This window comes from Vulpes vulpes, unplaced genomic scaffold (assembly GCF_048418805.1).
Source record: "Vulpes vulpes isolate BD-2025 unplaced genomic scaffold, VulVul3 Bu000000626, whole genome shotgun sequence".
Lineage (NCBI taxonomy): Eukaryota > Metazoa > Chordata > Mammalia > Carnivora > Canidae > Vulpes > Vulpes vulpes.
In genome coordinates this window covers 950,127-964,687 of record NW_027325669.1, presented here as the reverse complement: position 1 = coordinate 964,687, position 14,561 = coordinate 950,127, and the positions used below count along the sequence as shown (strand labels likewise).

The 14,561-nt window shown below is 33.9% G+C and overlaps 2 protein-coding genes across 2 annotated transcripts in view; one reads left to right on the top strand and one right to left on the bottom strand.

The window, feature by feature from the left end:
* The window catches only part of LOC112912724 (low-density lipoprotein receptor-related protein 1B-like), a 1,003,376-nt gene that overhangs the window by 42,023 nt on the left and 946,792 nt on the right, over nt 1-14,561 (top strand). The gene's annotated exons all lie outside the window — the stretch shown is intronic.
* The window catches only part of LOC140596446 (putative fatty acid-binding protein 5-like protein 3), a 54,952-nt gene continuing 45,808 nt past the window's right edge, over nt 5,418-14,561 (bottom strand). The window contains exon 2 of the mRNA XM_072745080.1: nt 5,418-5,739. Coding sequence (XP_072601181.1) covers nt 5,525-5,739 — 215 coding nt within the window. The 3' untranslated portion in view covers nt 5,418-5,524. The remainder of the gene's footprint in view (nt 5,740-14,561) is intronic.

Below are 14,561 nucleotides of genomic sequence, written 5' to 3'. Positions count from 1 at the left end.
GCATTAAATCTTTATATTTGAAAAAAATCTTTATATTTGGAAATATGTTAAAAGCAATGACTAAAATGATTCAGAGTAAGAATAAAATTAAAGTCAAATAAATAACACTCTGTTGACCAAACAGCAATTTCAAAACAATTAAAGTTCTTTATATATAATTCTCATATAACCATGACAAATTTTTAAGCCATAGGATCAGTTTATATTTTTACTCTCTTTTCTCATCATTCCTCTTCTCCAATTCAAACAGCTAGTCAGTCCCTCATTAGTTTTTTCAAAATTCCCCTGAAAACTCCGTTCCCTCCCCTAGCCACTGGTCCTTTGCCCACCAGTCCAACAATTTCTCTTGATTCTGAAATGTAAAACTCCCTGACATAAATGCTTTTACAAGCCTTCTTTAGCAGAAAGAGATGTGGGGGGGGGGGAGAGAAAGAATGAAAATATTCATACATTAATAATTTGCTTCTATTGTCATATATACATCAGTGAACTTTGATTTATGATAATTTACTGTTCTTATGCTTAGCCAGAGGAGAAAGGTTTAAATAGCTTGGGTGTGCTTTAGAGATAGAGTATTAGTTTATTTAGACTCAGTAAAATGGGGGTCACTGATGCATCCATTTCCATTAATGGGAGTTAGCAAGTGCTGCATATATCTCATAATTAGATTTACAGAAGTGCCAAGATGAGAAACCCAGTGATGCAGCACAATATATTATCCTCATCCAAAAGGTGCTTTTCATTGTCTGAAGAGACAGATGCCATGTTCTGATAAGAACTATGTGTGTAGCTTTAGTTACTAATGTAAATTATTCAATATGAAATACTGCCAGTAGAAATGGCTTGCTTTTTTTCTATTTGTGAGCCCAAGTGTTCTTTAAAAACTAAACTATTTACTTGCAAAATCTAATTAGGAACTTATTCCATACAGTAAATATATCTACTACTAATTGTCAAGGTAGTTTCACAATTCAAGTAAAATAATAAAAATGCAGTCAATTAAAAAAAAAAAAAACACTTAGGGAAGGGAGGACTTCTGAAAGAACTAGACAGATCCTCTTCCCAGGAAAATAGTAATTTAAGAGATAGGAATTATTCTTAAAAATCCAGTCACTGAAAGTCTCTGGAAATTGTCCTAACAGTGTTAAGCAAATGAAGAAATATTCATTCGTGAAAATCTAAGTCACTGAAAGAACAGCAAGAGGCCGTGGCATTTAAGCACATACACAAATCCCGCATCTTTAGTCATTCATCGATTGATAGACACTTAGGTTGTTTCCATGTGCTGGACACTGTACTCCATTGTCCTTGACAAATTCCTTAGGCATGGAATTCTCCTCACTCTGTTCCAAAAAATGTCAATCCTGTTCAGTGGAGCTCCAGATCTCCTCATCCTGTGACCTTTTTTCCCCTTGTCCCATTTTCTTACCATCATCCTTCCCATCCTTTTAGATCCATGCTATGGAGGTTGTATTCCAGACATGTGCAGTCAAGAAGATGGGAGTTCCTTCTCTTTTCATCTTCCAGTCTAGGACCATAATTTTACCCAGGAGGGGTAGGCTGCCAGTGTCCGACACAGGAAATGTAGCAAAAGCTTCATTACAGGCACATATGGACAGGAGGGCCAGGTCTTTTTTTACCTCTACGTAGCCCCCACTCATAGCACAGCAGCTCTATTGCAGGTACATCAGGCCAAGTATATTGAAGGTCTTATCTCCCTACCCCAGCTTATTCATAGGGTGGGAGTACTAAACCAGGCAGGCTAGGCCAAAACCATGGTATGCCAACCACCCTGTTCCCTGTACCCACTCATAGAACAAGGATTACAGTGAAAAGTAAAGCCCCCATCCCTAGCACCAGTGAAGTGATTTTGGTGGGGGTGGCAGTCTGGAAAAGGGGAAAGAAGGTCACAGGATGAGATCTGGAGCTCCACTGAACGGGATTGACAGTTTTGGGGACAGAGTGAAGAGAATTCCATGCCTAAGGAATCTGTCAAGGACAATGGAGTATAGTAGCCAGGACATGGAAGCAATCTAAGTGTCAGTCGATGAATGACTAAAGATGTGGGATTTCTGTGTGTCTGTGTATGTTTGGCCATTAAAAAAAAAGAAAAAAGAAAAGAAAAGAAATCTTGCCATTTGCAACAACATGGATGGACCTTGAGGGCATTATGCTAAGTGAAATAGTCAGAGAAAGACAGGTATCACATGATCTCGCTTACATGTGGAATTTTTTTTTTAAGATTTTATTTATTTAATCATGAGACAGAGAGAGAGAGAGAGAGAGAGAGAGAGAGGCAGAGACACAGGCAGAGGGAGAAAAGCAGGCTCCATGCAGGAGCCCGACATGGGACTCGATCCCAGGACTCCAGGATCATGGCCTGGGCTGAAGGCAGCACTAAACCACTGATCCATCTGGGCTTCCCTGCATGTGGAATTTAAAAAACAAATACAATGTATAGATATAGGAAACAGATTGGTGGTTGTCAGAGGTGGGGCGAGGATTAGGGGATATCTGGCATGGCTAAAGGGGTCCTAAAGTAAGTCACGGGGTTGTGATATCCTGTATGGTTACTATAGTTAATAATACTGTATTGCATATTTGTAACTTACTAAGAAAATATGTCTTAAAAGTTCTCATCATCTGGGGAAAAAATGGAGACCTGATAGTTATTAAGCGGAAGTTTACAGCTCCATGCAGAACAACAGAACAGCCAGAAGTTTAATAGAGTCAGGTAAAGAGATAGAATAAAAAGCCCTCCTATGAAAATAGTCAGTTTTGGAGGTTGGGAAGTCTGTGCATATGCATTAGGCTGACCTCATGAATTACACTCAGGAGTAATCAAAGCCGGACTTGGAAGTATTATCAAAGCCACACACAGATCCACTATTACAGGGTGGATGCTTTTCTGCCACAAGAGGCTTAAACACAACCTCTGGCCAAACACTAACTGAACAAAAAACTACTGTGACCCAGGGGCAAATCCATGGAAGTCAGCCTTAAAAATAAAATCACAATCCTCCTTAGCAGTCTCTAAGACTGTGCCTGCCCTATAATGCACCCTCTCAGGAGTGATTGGAGAAGAAATTCCCAAGCTACTAGTCCCTGGATGAATGTGGGAGGAAATACTCTGTGACCTGTGAAAGCAGCTCTAAGCCAATAACACATATCCAATGATAAAGTGTAAAAATCTTACTGCCAGGAGGGAATAAAGCAGATTTTTGACCAATAAATATCTTGTCCTGACGTAGGAGTAACCCTTAGGTAGCCAGAGAACCTGAACAGGAACATCAAAGGTTGCATACTACAGGGACAGAGTGCAGAAATCAGCCAAGTCACTGAACAGACAAATGTACAAGTCAAACACAGCAATAACCACCGGTTGGGATTAGTATGCAGAATTTTTATAATACCTAAAATGTCTGTTTTTCAGCCAAAACAAATTTTGAGATATTCTAAGAAATAGGAAAACGTCACACACACACACACACACACACACACACACACACACACCCCACAATCAAAACTGCTCTTGAAAGAGTCTAGATGGTGCACCAGAGGCATAGAATTCAAGACAGCTATCCTAAGTATACTTAATGACATAAAGGAAACAATGCTTAAAGAATTAAAGGAAGGCATGATGACAATGCCTCATGAAATGGAGAATATAAATAAAGAAATTGAATTATTAAAAAGAACCAAATAGAAAATCTGGATTGTCTTTCTCTGATTGACTTACTTCACTCAGCATAATAAATAATAGTGAAAGGGAATATAAGGGAAGGGAGAAGAAATGTGTGGGAAATATCAGAAAGGGAGACAGAACATAAAGACTCCTAACTCTGGGAAACGAACTAGGGGTGGTGGAAGGGGAGGAGGGTAGGGGGTGGGGGTGAATGGGTGATGGGCACTGAGGGGGGCACCTAGCGGGATGAGCACTGGGTTCTATTCTGTATGTTGGTAAATTGAACACCAATAAAAAATAAATTTATTATAAAAAAAAGGAAATCTGGATTGAAAAGTACAAAAACCAAAACTTAAAATTCCCTAGGGGGGTTCAAGTATGGATTTGAACTGGCAGATGCAAGAATCAGCAAACTTGATAATACATTTTAAGTAGAATTATGTGCAAGGCAATTCTGACCCGGACACATCATAGTCGAAATGTTGAAAGCCAGATAGAGAGAATATCTTGAATGCAGGAAAAGCAAAACCTCTCATCACATAAAAGAGAACCTCAACAAAATAATAGCTGAATTATGAGAAACAATAGAGGCCAGCAAGCCGTAGAATGACCTATTCAAAATGCTGAGAATTAAATATTAACCAACTATCTTATACTTAACAAAAACTGGCCAAAGGGAAAATTCAATAATAATAGTTGGAGATTTTAATACACTGTTCTCAAAAATGCCTAGAACAATTGGGCGGAAATCAACAAGGAATCAGAATACCTGAACAACACAACTAATCAACTAAATTTATCTATAGAACATTTCACCTAACAGCAGCAGAATACACAATCTTCCCAAGCACAGATGTATTCCAAAATAGAGTATATGCTAGTCAGAAAACAGGCCTCAATAAGTTAAAAACGATTGAAATCCTCCAAAGCATGTTCTCTGAACATAGGGGAATCCTTTTATAACTTATAGGTGAGTTCAGCAAGTGGGATTCAAGATCAATTTATAAAAATCAATTTTATCTCTATATACTGGAAAGAATATATTAAAAATGAAATTAAGAAAACAGTTTAGTAAATACAACTTAAAAATAAGGTATTTTATTGAATACATTTAATGAAAGATGTGAAAGACTTGTACACTCAAATTTACACATTATTGAAAGAAATTGAAGGCCCAAATAAATAGCACATTCCAGTTTCATGGGTTAGAAAAATTAATACTAACTATCATTAAATATTAGGTATTTGAAAGCTTGATATTTGCATGTATTTTCTTGTCCAATTTATACAAGATGTATATATAAGTCATTTTATAAGATTCAGTGAAATATAGTGTAATATCCCTAATGGCTCTGACTGGTATTTGATAATTAATTACCTTAAATTTGTTAGAGCCCATTAATTGTTTTAAAATTAAATGTCTCATCTTATTTTAGATTGTTTTAATTATTTGTTCAGTATAATTGGCATATAATATTTTATTACTTTCAGGTGTGCATTATATTTATTTTATATTTTTATACATTTTGGAATGATCCCTGTGATAAGTCTAGTTACTATTTATCACCATATAACATTATTACAATATTATTAACTATATTCCCTATGCTGTCCTTTACATCCCAATGACTTTTTTTTTTTTTTAGCACAAACACATTTATTTACTAACCAAAGGAATGTTCCTAATTAAATCAACACTTTGAAATAGTTGCATGTAAAATGTTTGTGGTAAAAATAATTGAACACAGTAATGAAAAAAAAGCAGTATGGAGATTTGCTCATTGAACTGAGCTTGTTCATCCTCACAGCTAATTCCTGTCCAAAATGATGATGGAAGTTTTACTCTACTTTTTCATAGATCCGCGTACAGGTGACATTGTTCATGACGCATTCCACCACCAATTTCCCATCTTCCAACTTTCTTGTTATTGTGCTTTCCTTCCCATCCCATTCCTGATGTTGAACCAATGAGCCGTCTGTGAAGTTGCAGACAGTCTGAGTTTTTCTGCCATCAGCTATAGTTTCTTCAAACTTCTCTCCCAGAATACACGATTATTTATTTTGTTCCTAAAAGTTTGTACCTCTTAATTCCCTTCACGTATTTCACCTGGCTCCTCAACCACTCCCTCTTTGGTAGCCAACAGTTTGTTTTATGTGCCTACGAGTCTGTTTCTGTTTTATTTTGATGATTTGTTTTGCTTTGTTAGAGTCAACGTATATGTAAAATCACACAGTATTTGTCTATTACTGTCTAATTTATTTCACTTAGCTTGATACCCTCCAGGTGCAGATGTGTTGTCACAAATGGAGAGATTTCATTCAGTTTTATGGGTAGTATTCCATTGTGTAATGTTCTGTCTTCATATATGTCACGTGTTCTTTATTTATTCATCAGCCGATATGTAAGCTGTATTCAGACCCTGGCTACTGTAAATAATTCTGTAGTGAACATAGGGAAGCAAATATCTATTCAAATTGGTGCTTTTCTTGGATAAATACCTAGAAATGAAATTTATGGATCATATGGTAATTCTATTTTTAATTTTTTGAGGAAACTCCATTCTGTTTTTTTATACCTTGCACCAATTTACATTTCCACCATCAGTGTACTAGGATTCCCTTTTTTCCACATCCTTGCCAACATGGCTATTTTTTTGTTTTTCTTAATAATGACCAGACCGACTGGTGTGAGGTGATATCTCATGGTTTGATTTGCATTTCACTGTTGAGAGATGATGTTGAGTATCCTTTCAAGTGACTGTTAGCCATCTGTATGTGTTCTTGGAATAATGTCTATTCCAGTGTTCTGCTTATGTTTTTGATTTTTTAAAATATTAAAGTATATAAGTTCTTTTTGTATTCTGGATATTAATCCCTTAGATATATGATGTGAAAATACATCATGCATTGTACTATTCAATAGATTGCCTTTTTGTTTTGTTGATGATTTTCTTCAGCCTTTTTGGTTTGATATGATCCCGTTTGTTTATTTTAGCTTTTGTTACCCTTGCCTGTGAAAACTAGCTTCAAAAAAAAATTGCTAAGTCCAAGATGAAGGAACTTACTGCCTATGTTTATTCAAAGAATTTTTGTGTAGTCTTCAAGTCTTATATTTAAATTTTTAATCCATTTGAATTTATCTTAATATATAGTGTAAGACAGTGATCCAGTTTCATTCTTTTGCAAGTAGCAGTTGAGTTTTCCCAACACCATTAATTGAAGAGACTGTGTTTTTTTCTCATTTAGTATTCTTGCTTCCTTTGTCATATATATATACATATGGGTTTATTTCTGGGCTCTTTATTCTGTTGTTCTTTGTGTCTTTTTTCATGCCAGCACTATCCAGTTTTGATTACTACAGCTTTGTACTATAATTTAAAACTAGGCAATGTGATATTCTCAGCTTCATTTTTTCTCAATTGCTTTGGCTATTTGCAGTCGTTTGTAGTACAATGCAAATTTTATGAAGCTTTGTTCTAAATATATGAAAAAATGTAATCAATATTTTGATGGGGATTGCATTTAACATCTAGATTGTATTGGGTAGTAAGGAAAATTTATTAATTATATTATTAATTCTTCCAACCTCTGAGTACCGTGCATCTTTCCATTTTGTGTATGTGTTATCTTCAATTCTTTTCATCAGTGTCTTATACTTTTCAGTGTACAGGTCTTTGGTTGGTTAAATTTATTTTTAGGTATTTTATTCTCTTTGATATAATTTTACATGTAATTTTTCATTCTAATAGTTCATTATCAATGTAGAGAAACTGAACCTTCTATATGCTAATTTTGTATCCTACTTCTTGACTGAATTCACAAATTAGTTTTAATGGTCTCTTCCTAGAGTCTTTAGGGATTTGTATATATATTATCAGGTCACCTGTGAATAGTGATAGTTTTACTTCTTCCTTTCCATTTTGTATGTTTTTTTCTTTAATTGTTGTGTCTATGACTTCAAATACTATATCAAATAAAAGTGGTGATAAGGGGCATCCTTGTCTTATTACAGATCTTTGATGAAAAGCTTTCACATTTTCACAATTGACAATGATACTAGCTATGGTTTTGCCATATAAGGTCTTTTTCTGTTGAGGTACATTTCTTCTGTACCCACTGTGTGGAGAGTTTTTATCATAAATGGATGGTGAATTTTGCTAAATGCTTTTTATTTATCTTTTCAAATGATCAGATAATTTTGATCCTTTGTTGTATTAATGTAAGTATCACATTGATTGATTGGCAGACATGGTACCATACTTGAATCCCTGGAATGATCCTATTTAATTGTGCTGTATGCACTCTTTAATGTATATCTGAATCAATTTGCTAACGTTGTTTTGAAGACCTTTGCACCTTTGTTCATCAGGAATATGGGCCTATAATTGTGTGCATGTGTGTGTGTGGGGGGGTATCTGTCTGGTTTTGTATCCAGGTTATGCTGGCTTTGTATAATAAGTTTGGAAGCATTCCTTCCTCTTCATTTTTTAAAAAACAATCTTAGAAAGTCAGGTACCAAATGTTTGATAGATTTCACCTGTCAAGCCATTCTGTCCTAGACTTTTGTTTTCCTAGAGTTTTAAAGTGTTTGATTCAGTTTCATTACTCATAATCTGTTTGTTCAGATTTTCTGTTTCTTTGTGATTTGGGGTTGGATATTGAACATTTCTAGAATTTATACATTTCTTCTTAGGTTTTCCAACTTGTTGGTGTGTGACAGTTTGTAGTAATCTCTTATGATCCTTTTATATTTGTTGAGTCAATTGTAACTTCACCTTCATTTCTCATTTTATTTATTTGGGTCCTCTACTTTTTTCCTTAATGAATCTGACTGTAGGTTATTAATTTTTTTATCTTTTCCAAGAACCAGCTCTTAGTTTCTTTGATCTTTCCTTTTTTTTAAAGTTCCTATTTTGTTTATTTTAACTTTGATGTATAGTACTTTTCTTCTACTAACTTTCAGCTTTGTTCTTTTTCTAGTGCCTTTAGATAAAAGGTTACACAGTTTATTTGGGATTTTCCTTATTTTTATTTATTTATTTTTTCTTATTTCTTAAGGTAGGCAATCAATTTCCCTCTTAGAACTGCTTTTGCTATATTGCACAAATTCAGAAAGTTCTGTTTATGTTGTCATTTGTCTCAACTTATTTTTTTAACTTCCTCTTTGAATTCTTCATTGGCTCATTGGTTGTTCAGTCATATATTATTTGTTTTCATGTGTTTGTGGGTTTTTTTCCCCAGTTTTCTTCTTGTACTTGATTGCTAGTTTTATATTGTTGTGGTTGGAAAAGATGCTTGATATTATTTCAGTTCTTTTTAAATTTGTTGAGATATGTTTTGTGGCCTAACATATGTTATGTTCTAGAGAACATTCCATGTGCACTTAAAAAATATGTATTTTGAAGTTTTTGGATGAAAGGTTCTGTTATTAAGTCCATGTAATCTAATGATCATTTAAGGCCAGTGTTTCCATATTTATTTTCTGTCTGGATGATATAAACAGTGTCCTAAAATCCCCTATTATTATTATATTACTGTCAGTTTCTCCCTTTATATCTATTAAATATATTCAGTGTGCTATATTTAGGTGCTTTTATGTTGGGTGCATAAATGTTTACAAATGTAATATGCTCTTCTTGGACTGATGCCTTTATCATAGTGCCATGTCCTTCTTTGTCTTTTGTTACAGCCTTTGTTTAAAGGATATATATATATATTTTTTTTTTTTTTCTGAGAGGAGTATTGCTACTCCAGCTCCCTCATCCCTATTTACATGGGGTATCATTCTACTTTCACTTTGGATCTGTGTATGTCTTTATATCTGAAGTGAATTTCTTGTAAGTAGTATACAGATGGGTCTTGTTTTGTTTTGTTTTTAATTTATTCAGCCATTCTATGTCTTTTGATTGAAGCAGTTAGTCATTTACATTACAAGTAATTATTGACAGGTATGTATTTATTGCCATTTTGTTAATTGTTTTCTAGTTGTTTTTTATAGCTTTTTTTCCTTATTGCTCACTTCTCTTATGGTTTGTGTTTTTCTTCACTGTTGCCTTGGTATTACTTTCTCTTTATTTTTTGTTTATCATAGGTTTTTGGTTTGCAGTTACCGCGAGGTTTGACATACCATGAGGTATGTCAATATATATGAGTTTAGTTTATTTTAAGCCACTAGTTGCTTAAATTCAAATGCGTTCAAAAGCACTACATTTTTATTGTTCCTCCATATTTGATGTTTTTATGTCCTATTTTTTTTTAAAGATTTTATTTATTTATTCATGAGAGACAGAGAGAGAGAGACAGAGAGAGAGAGAGAGAGAGAGAGGCAGAGACCAGGAGAGGGAGAAGCAGGCTCCATGTAGGGAGCCCGACGTGGGACTCGATCCCGGGACTCCAGGATCATGCCCTGAGCAGAAGGCAGATGTCCAACCACTAAGCCACCCAGGCATCCCTTTTATGTCCTAATTTAAGTTTTTTAGTTTCTGTATCACTTTACTACTTATTGTAGTTACACTTGATTTTACTATATTTTTTAATCCTCATACTAACTTTTTAAATGACCGACTCACTGCCTTTATTATATATTTGACTTTGCCAATGAGAATATTTTTCTTTCCTATATCTTATTTATGGTTATAGTCTCTTCTTTTCCACTTAATGAATACACCTTTACATTTCTTGTAAAGCCAGTTTAATGGTGAAGTATTTATAGTTTTTTTGCTTTTCTGAGAAACTCATTATCTTCAATTCAATTCTAAATGATAATCTTGCAGGTAGACTATTTCTGTTTGTAAAATTTTCCCTTTCAGCATTTTAAATATATCCTGCCACTCCTTTTGGTCTGCAAAGTTTCTGCTGAAAAAATCAGCAGATTATCTTATGGAGTTTTCTCTGTATGTGACTATTTGTTTTTCTCTTGCTAACATTTTATATTTATCTTAACCTTTTACCATTTTAATTATGATATGCATTGGTGTAGGTCTCTTTGGGTTCATCTAGTTTGAGATTCTATGCTTCCTTTACCTAGATATCTGTTTCCTTCTCCAATTTAGGGAATTTTTCAGCTATTATTCTTTCAAATAATGGTTTCTGCACTTTTTCTCTCTATTCTCCTTCTGAGTCTCTATGATGCGAATTTTGGTATGCTTGATGTTCTCAGAGGTCCCTTACACAAGTACCCTCTTCCTTCTCTTTATTTTCTTTTTTTAAATTCTTTTGTTTTTGTCTTTTTCTGATTCTGAAGTGATTGGTGATTTCCACTATTCTGTCTTCCAGATCACTCATCCATTCTTTTGTATCTTCTAATCTATTATTTTCCCTCTAGTGTATTTTTTTTTAATTTCTGTTGCTGTACTTATCTCTGATTGGTTCTTTCTTATATTTTTGGCACTTTGTTGAAGTTTTCACTGTATTTCCCCATTTTTCTTCTGAGTTTGGTTAGCATATTTATGACTATTACTTTGTACTCTTTATCTGGTAAATTACTTATCTCTTTTATTAGTGTTTTCATTTTCGTTTTTGTTTTTTCTAGTGTTTTATCTTGTCTTTCATCTGAAATATTCCTTTGTCTCCTTATTTTGTTTTACTTTGTTTTTCTTTCTATGAATTAGGTAGAACAACTACCTCTTCTAGTTTTCAAGAAGTAGTCTTATGTAGAAATGTCTCACATGTAGACTATGTATGCCTGGATACTTTAGCATGCTAGGAATTGCTGGATTGGATATGGGATGGGAAGATCCCAAGGCAGTTGTGCTAGGACTGCTCTGGCTAGGTGACTAGAGATGGAACAAGCATGGGCCAAGAGGGTCCCATGGAATGCTGCACTGGGGCTGCCTTCACAGGATGTCTAGAACTGGAATGGGTATAGCCAAGGGAGATCCTCTCTGTGATATCCCTTCATATTTCGGGTCATCACACTAAAAATGGGGTTCTCATTATTACATTGTTTCTGTTTCTCCTGCTCTCTTCTTTATGTGGTCCTTCTATCATTAATTGTGCAAAAGCTGTTTAATCAGTCCTCAGTTCTTCTTCAGGAGGAATTTCTTTGTAGGTAGGTGTAGATTTGGTGTGTCTATAGGGGGAGATAAGTTCAGGGTCTTCCTATTTCACCAAATTTGACCTATATTATTTTAATTATTCAGAATAAATAATGTCTTGATTTTACAAGAGATGTTCAACAGTAGTTAAAATTTGGGCATTTATTACAGAACTAAAAAAAAGTCAACACTTTATTCATTAAAGTGCCTAGCAAGCTCTAGGATAATAGTTGGCAAGGAAGGAAAGTTCAGATGACATTTATTTTGGGAAACCTGTGGTAAACACTGCCTGGATAGTAATTTTTTTTCCTTTCCCCTTTTTTGTCTACTTTAAACATTTCCTCTCTTGAAATTAGATATGAGTATTTTAGGCAAGGTTATAATCTGCAGAGAGAAGAAGTAAATGTGAAGAGAGAAGTAGAAGTGAAAGACCAAAGGGCCTTACACAGACTGATGGCTTCTCAAGTTTGGCTGCTTTCTTGATACTCTTCCTTCCTTTTACCAAATTCCACAATTTCATTTACTTCAATATTTGTAGGCTTGTGTTCCTTTCACCTTAATCAAACCTTAATAAGATATAATTTTCCTCCCCCAAATTATCAAGCTACATTTTGTGTTTACTTTTGGTAAAATACATGTCATTATTAGAGTATCATGCAAAATCACTTGATGTTTAATTCTACATTCTTTTTTGTATTTTATTGATTTGCTTACTTAAGAATGCCAGTAGAAAATAGTGTGTGTAGATTATAAAGGGTAGAGATTTCAAAAATCATAAGTGAAAACTGATGGGGCAGTATTTTTCAGTAGAAATTGAATTTTGAAAGCTCGGATTGCTTTTAATTGTTTAAAGAAGCAGAAACCATTGGGCAGAAACAACCAGAGTTGCTGCCAATTCAACAGGCTGGCTATTTCTCATTTTACCCAACTCACTTAGAATACCCAAGAAGTGTTCTCACATGTCTCTATATTAATTTTTCTTTGTATGGTGAAAAATCCAAATCACTTAGATGTAAGAGTGAATACTAATCAAGTATGCCAAAAATAGCACCCTCATCTGTCACCACTGCTAAGATTTCCCAAGTAAGCCCAGAAGTCATAGTTTAGAAAATATATTAGTAACCCAAATACAAACTCATTAGTGTGGAGAGTGTAAAACAAACTCCAATCCAATCCAGACAGTCATTAAAATATGAATTCTTTTGGAAGAGAGTATTGTACAGTTTTGCTATTGCTGTTGTTGTTTTAATTTTGGGGTGGGACCTAAACATCCAATAATCTAAACATCTAAATAATCTAACATCCCAATAATCAGAAGAAAGAGAAAATGGTATATAAAATACCTACCAGTGACTGGAAAAAATATGAAAAGTGTTCAGATCCACAACCTGTTGGGAGAGTGTTATATCAGTGTTTCTGTCTTATCAAATATTGAAGAACAGAAAGAGGAATTGACTCTGGAGAGAGCTAAAGCATCTCAGGATCAAAGCTGAGCCTATAAAGCCTATGGTAGAATGGACTCTGCATTGGGTTTTAAAAGACATTGTATTGGGGTGCCTGTATGGCTCAGTTGGCTAACTCAATTGATTTCAGCTTAGGTCTTGATCTCAGGGTCATGAGTTCAAGCCCCACATTGGGCTCCACACTGGGCATGGAGCTACTTAAAAAAAAAGACATTGCATTACATGTAATGTTGTGATTAATCAAAGGGAAAGTTTGGTCTTAGGAGATGAATAATAACATTGATTCTCTGAAACTGCAAATGCATTGCAGTCTTATTGAAATAATCATCACAATTCTGTCAGAAAGCTATAAAGGAAATGAATTCAACCAATAAGCTACTTAATTTATTTACACATACTAAAGTAAAAAACCACTCCAATGATTATCAAATGAAAAAGAAATAGATACAAAATGGTTGTGTCATTATGACTCTAACATGTCAAAAAGCAATGCAGTAAAAAATGAAGATGTTAATAGTATTATTAGAGTGATAGCATCCTGAGGTTTGTGTGTGTGTATGTGTGTGTGTGTGGGGGAGGTTACTGTTATAAAACTTTTGCAATATCTATATGATCACTAATAGTGAAATTATATTCTTAAATTTTAAAAGTTTAAAAAACACTTGAGTATTCTGTTTTTATTCACCTTATTCCTTCCTTATTTACTTACTTTTGTGTACCATTAGTGAAATAATAATACATTTTATATCTTTTATATTGAGGGGGATGTAAGAATGATAGCAATAAATGTTTCTTTCAGCCACTTATTTTAAAGTAAAGAAAATTTTGCAAAGGGTAATGATTTTTGGTCTCCGTTAATTTCATAGACAAATAACCAACCAAACAAATTTTAAAAACTTCTTGAAAATAATTTGTATATTAAATAAACTATGTATATGTTAGTATACACACATATATATGAAACATTTATATGTTATAAAACATATTTGTTGACAAGTGCTGGAGAATATTGCTACATTGTTATGATATTACAGTAACAGTAGGAATATTTTTGAGTATTTATTTAATCAGGGCAGCATTTTTGCCATGAACTTTGAAATCCAACAGAATGATCATTAATAATTGTAAGCAACATCTCCTTACATTCTTATCAAACATGTATTGGTCATTTTGCCTTGTTCTTCTAGTTTCGCCTTTTATCGATTCATTCATTAAAATGATCTTTTGTGACTTGCTTTCTAATCATTATTGTAACATACTGTCATTTTTAAATTATTTAAATATGGACTAATTACATACTTTAATCAAATTTTCACATAAATATAATATTTTTATTCTGAAAGTGAAAATCTAATCAGATCACTTTTTTTTTTTCTT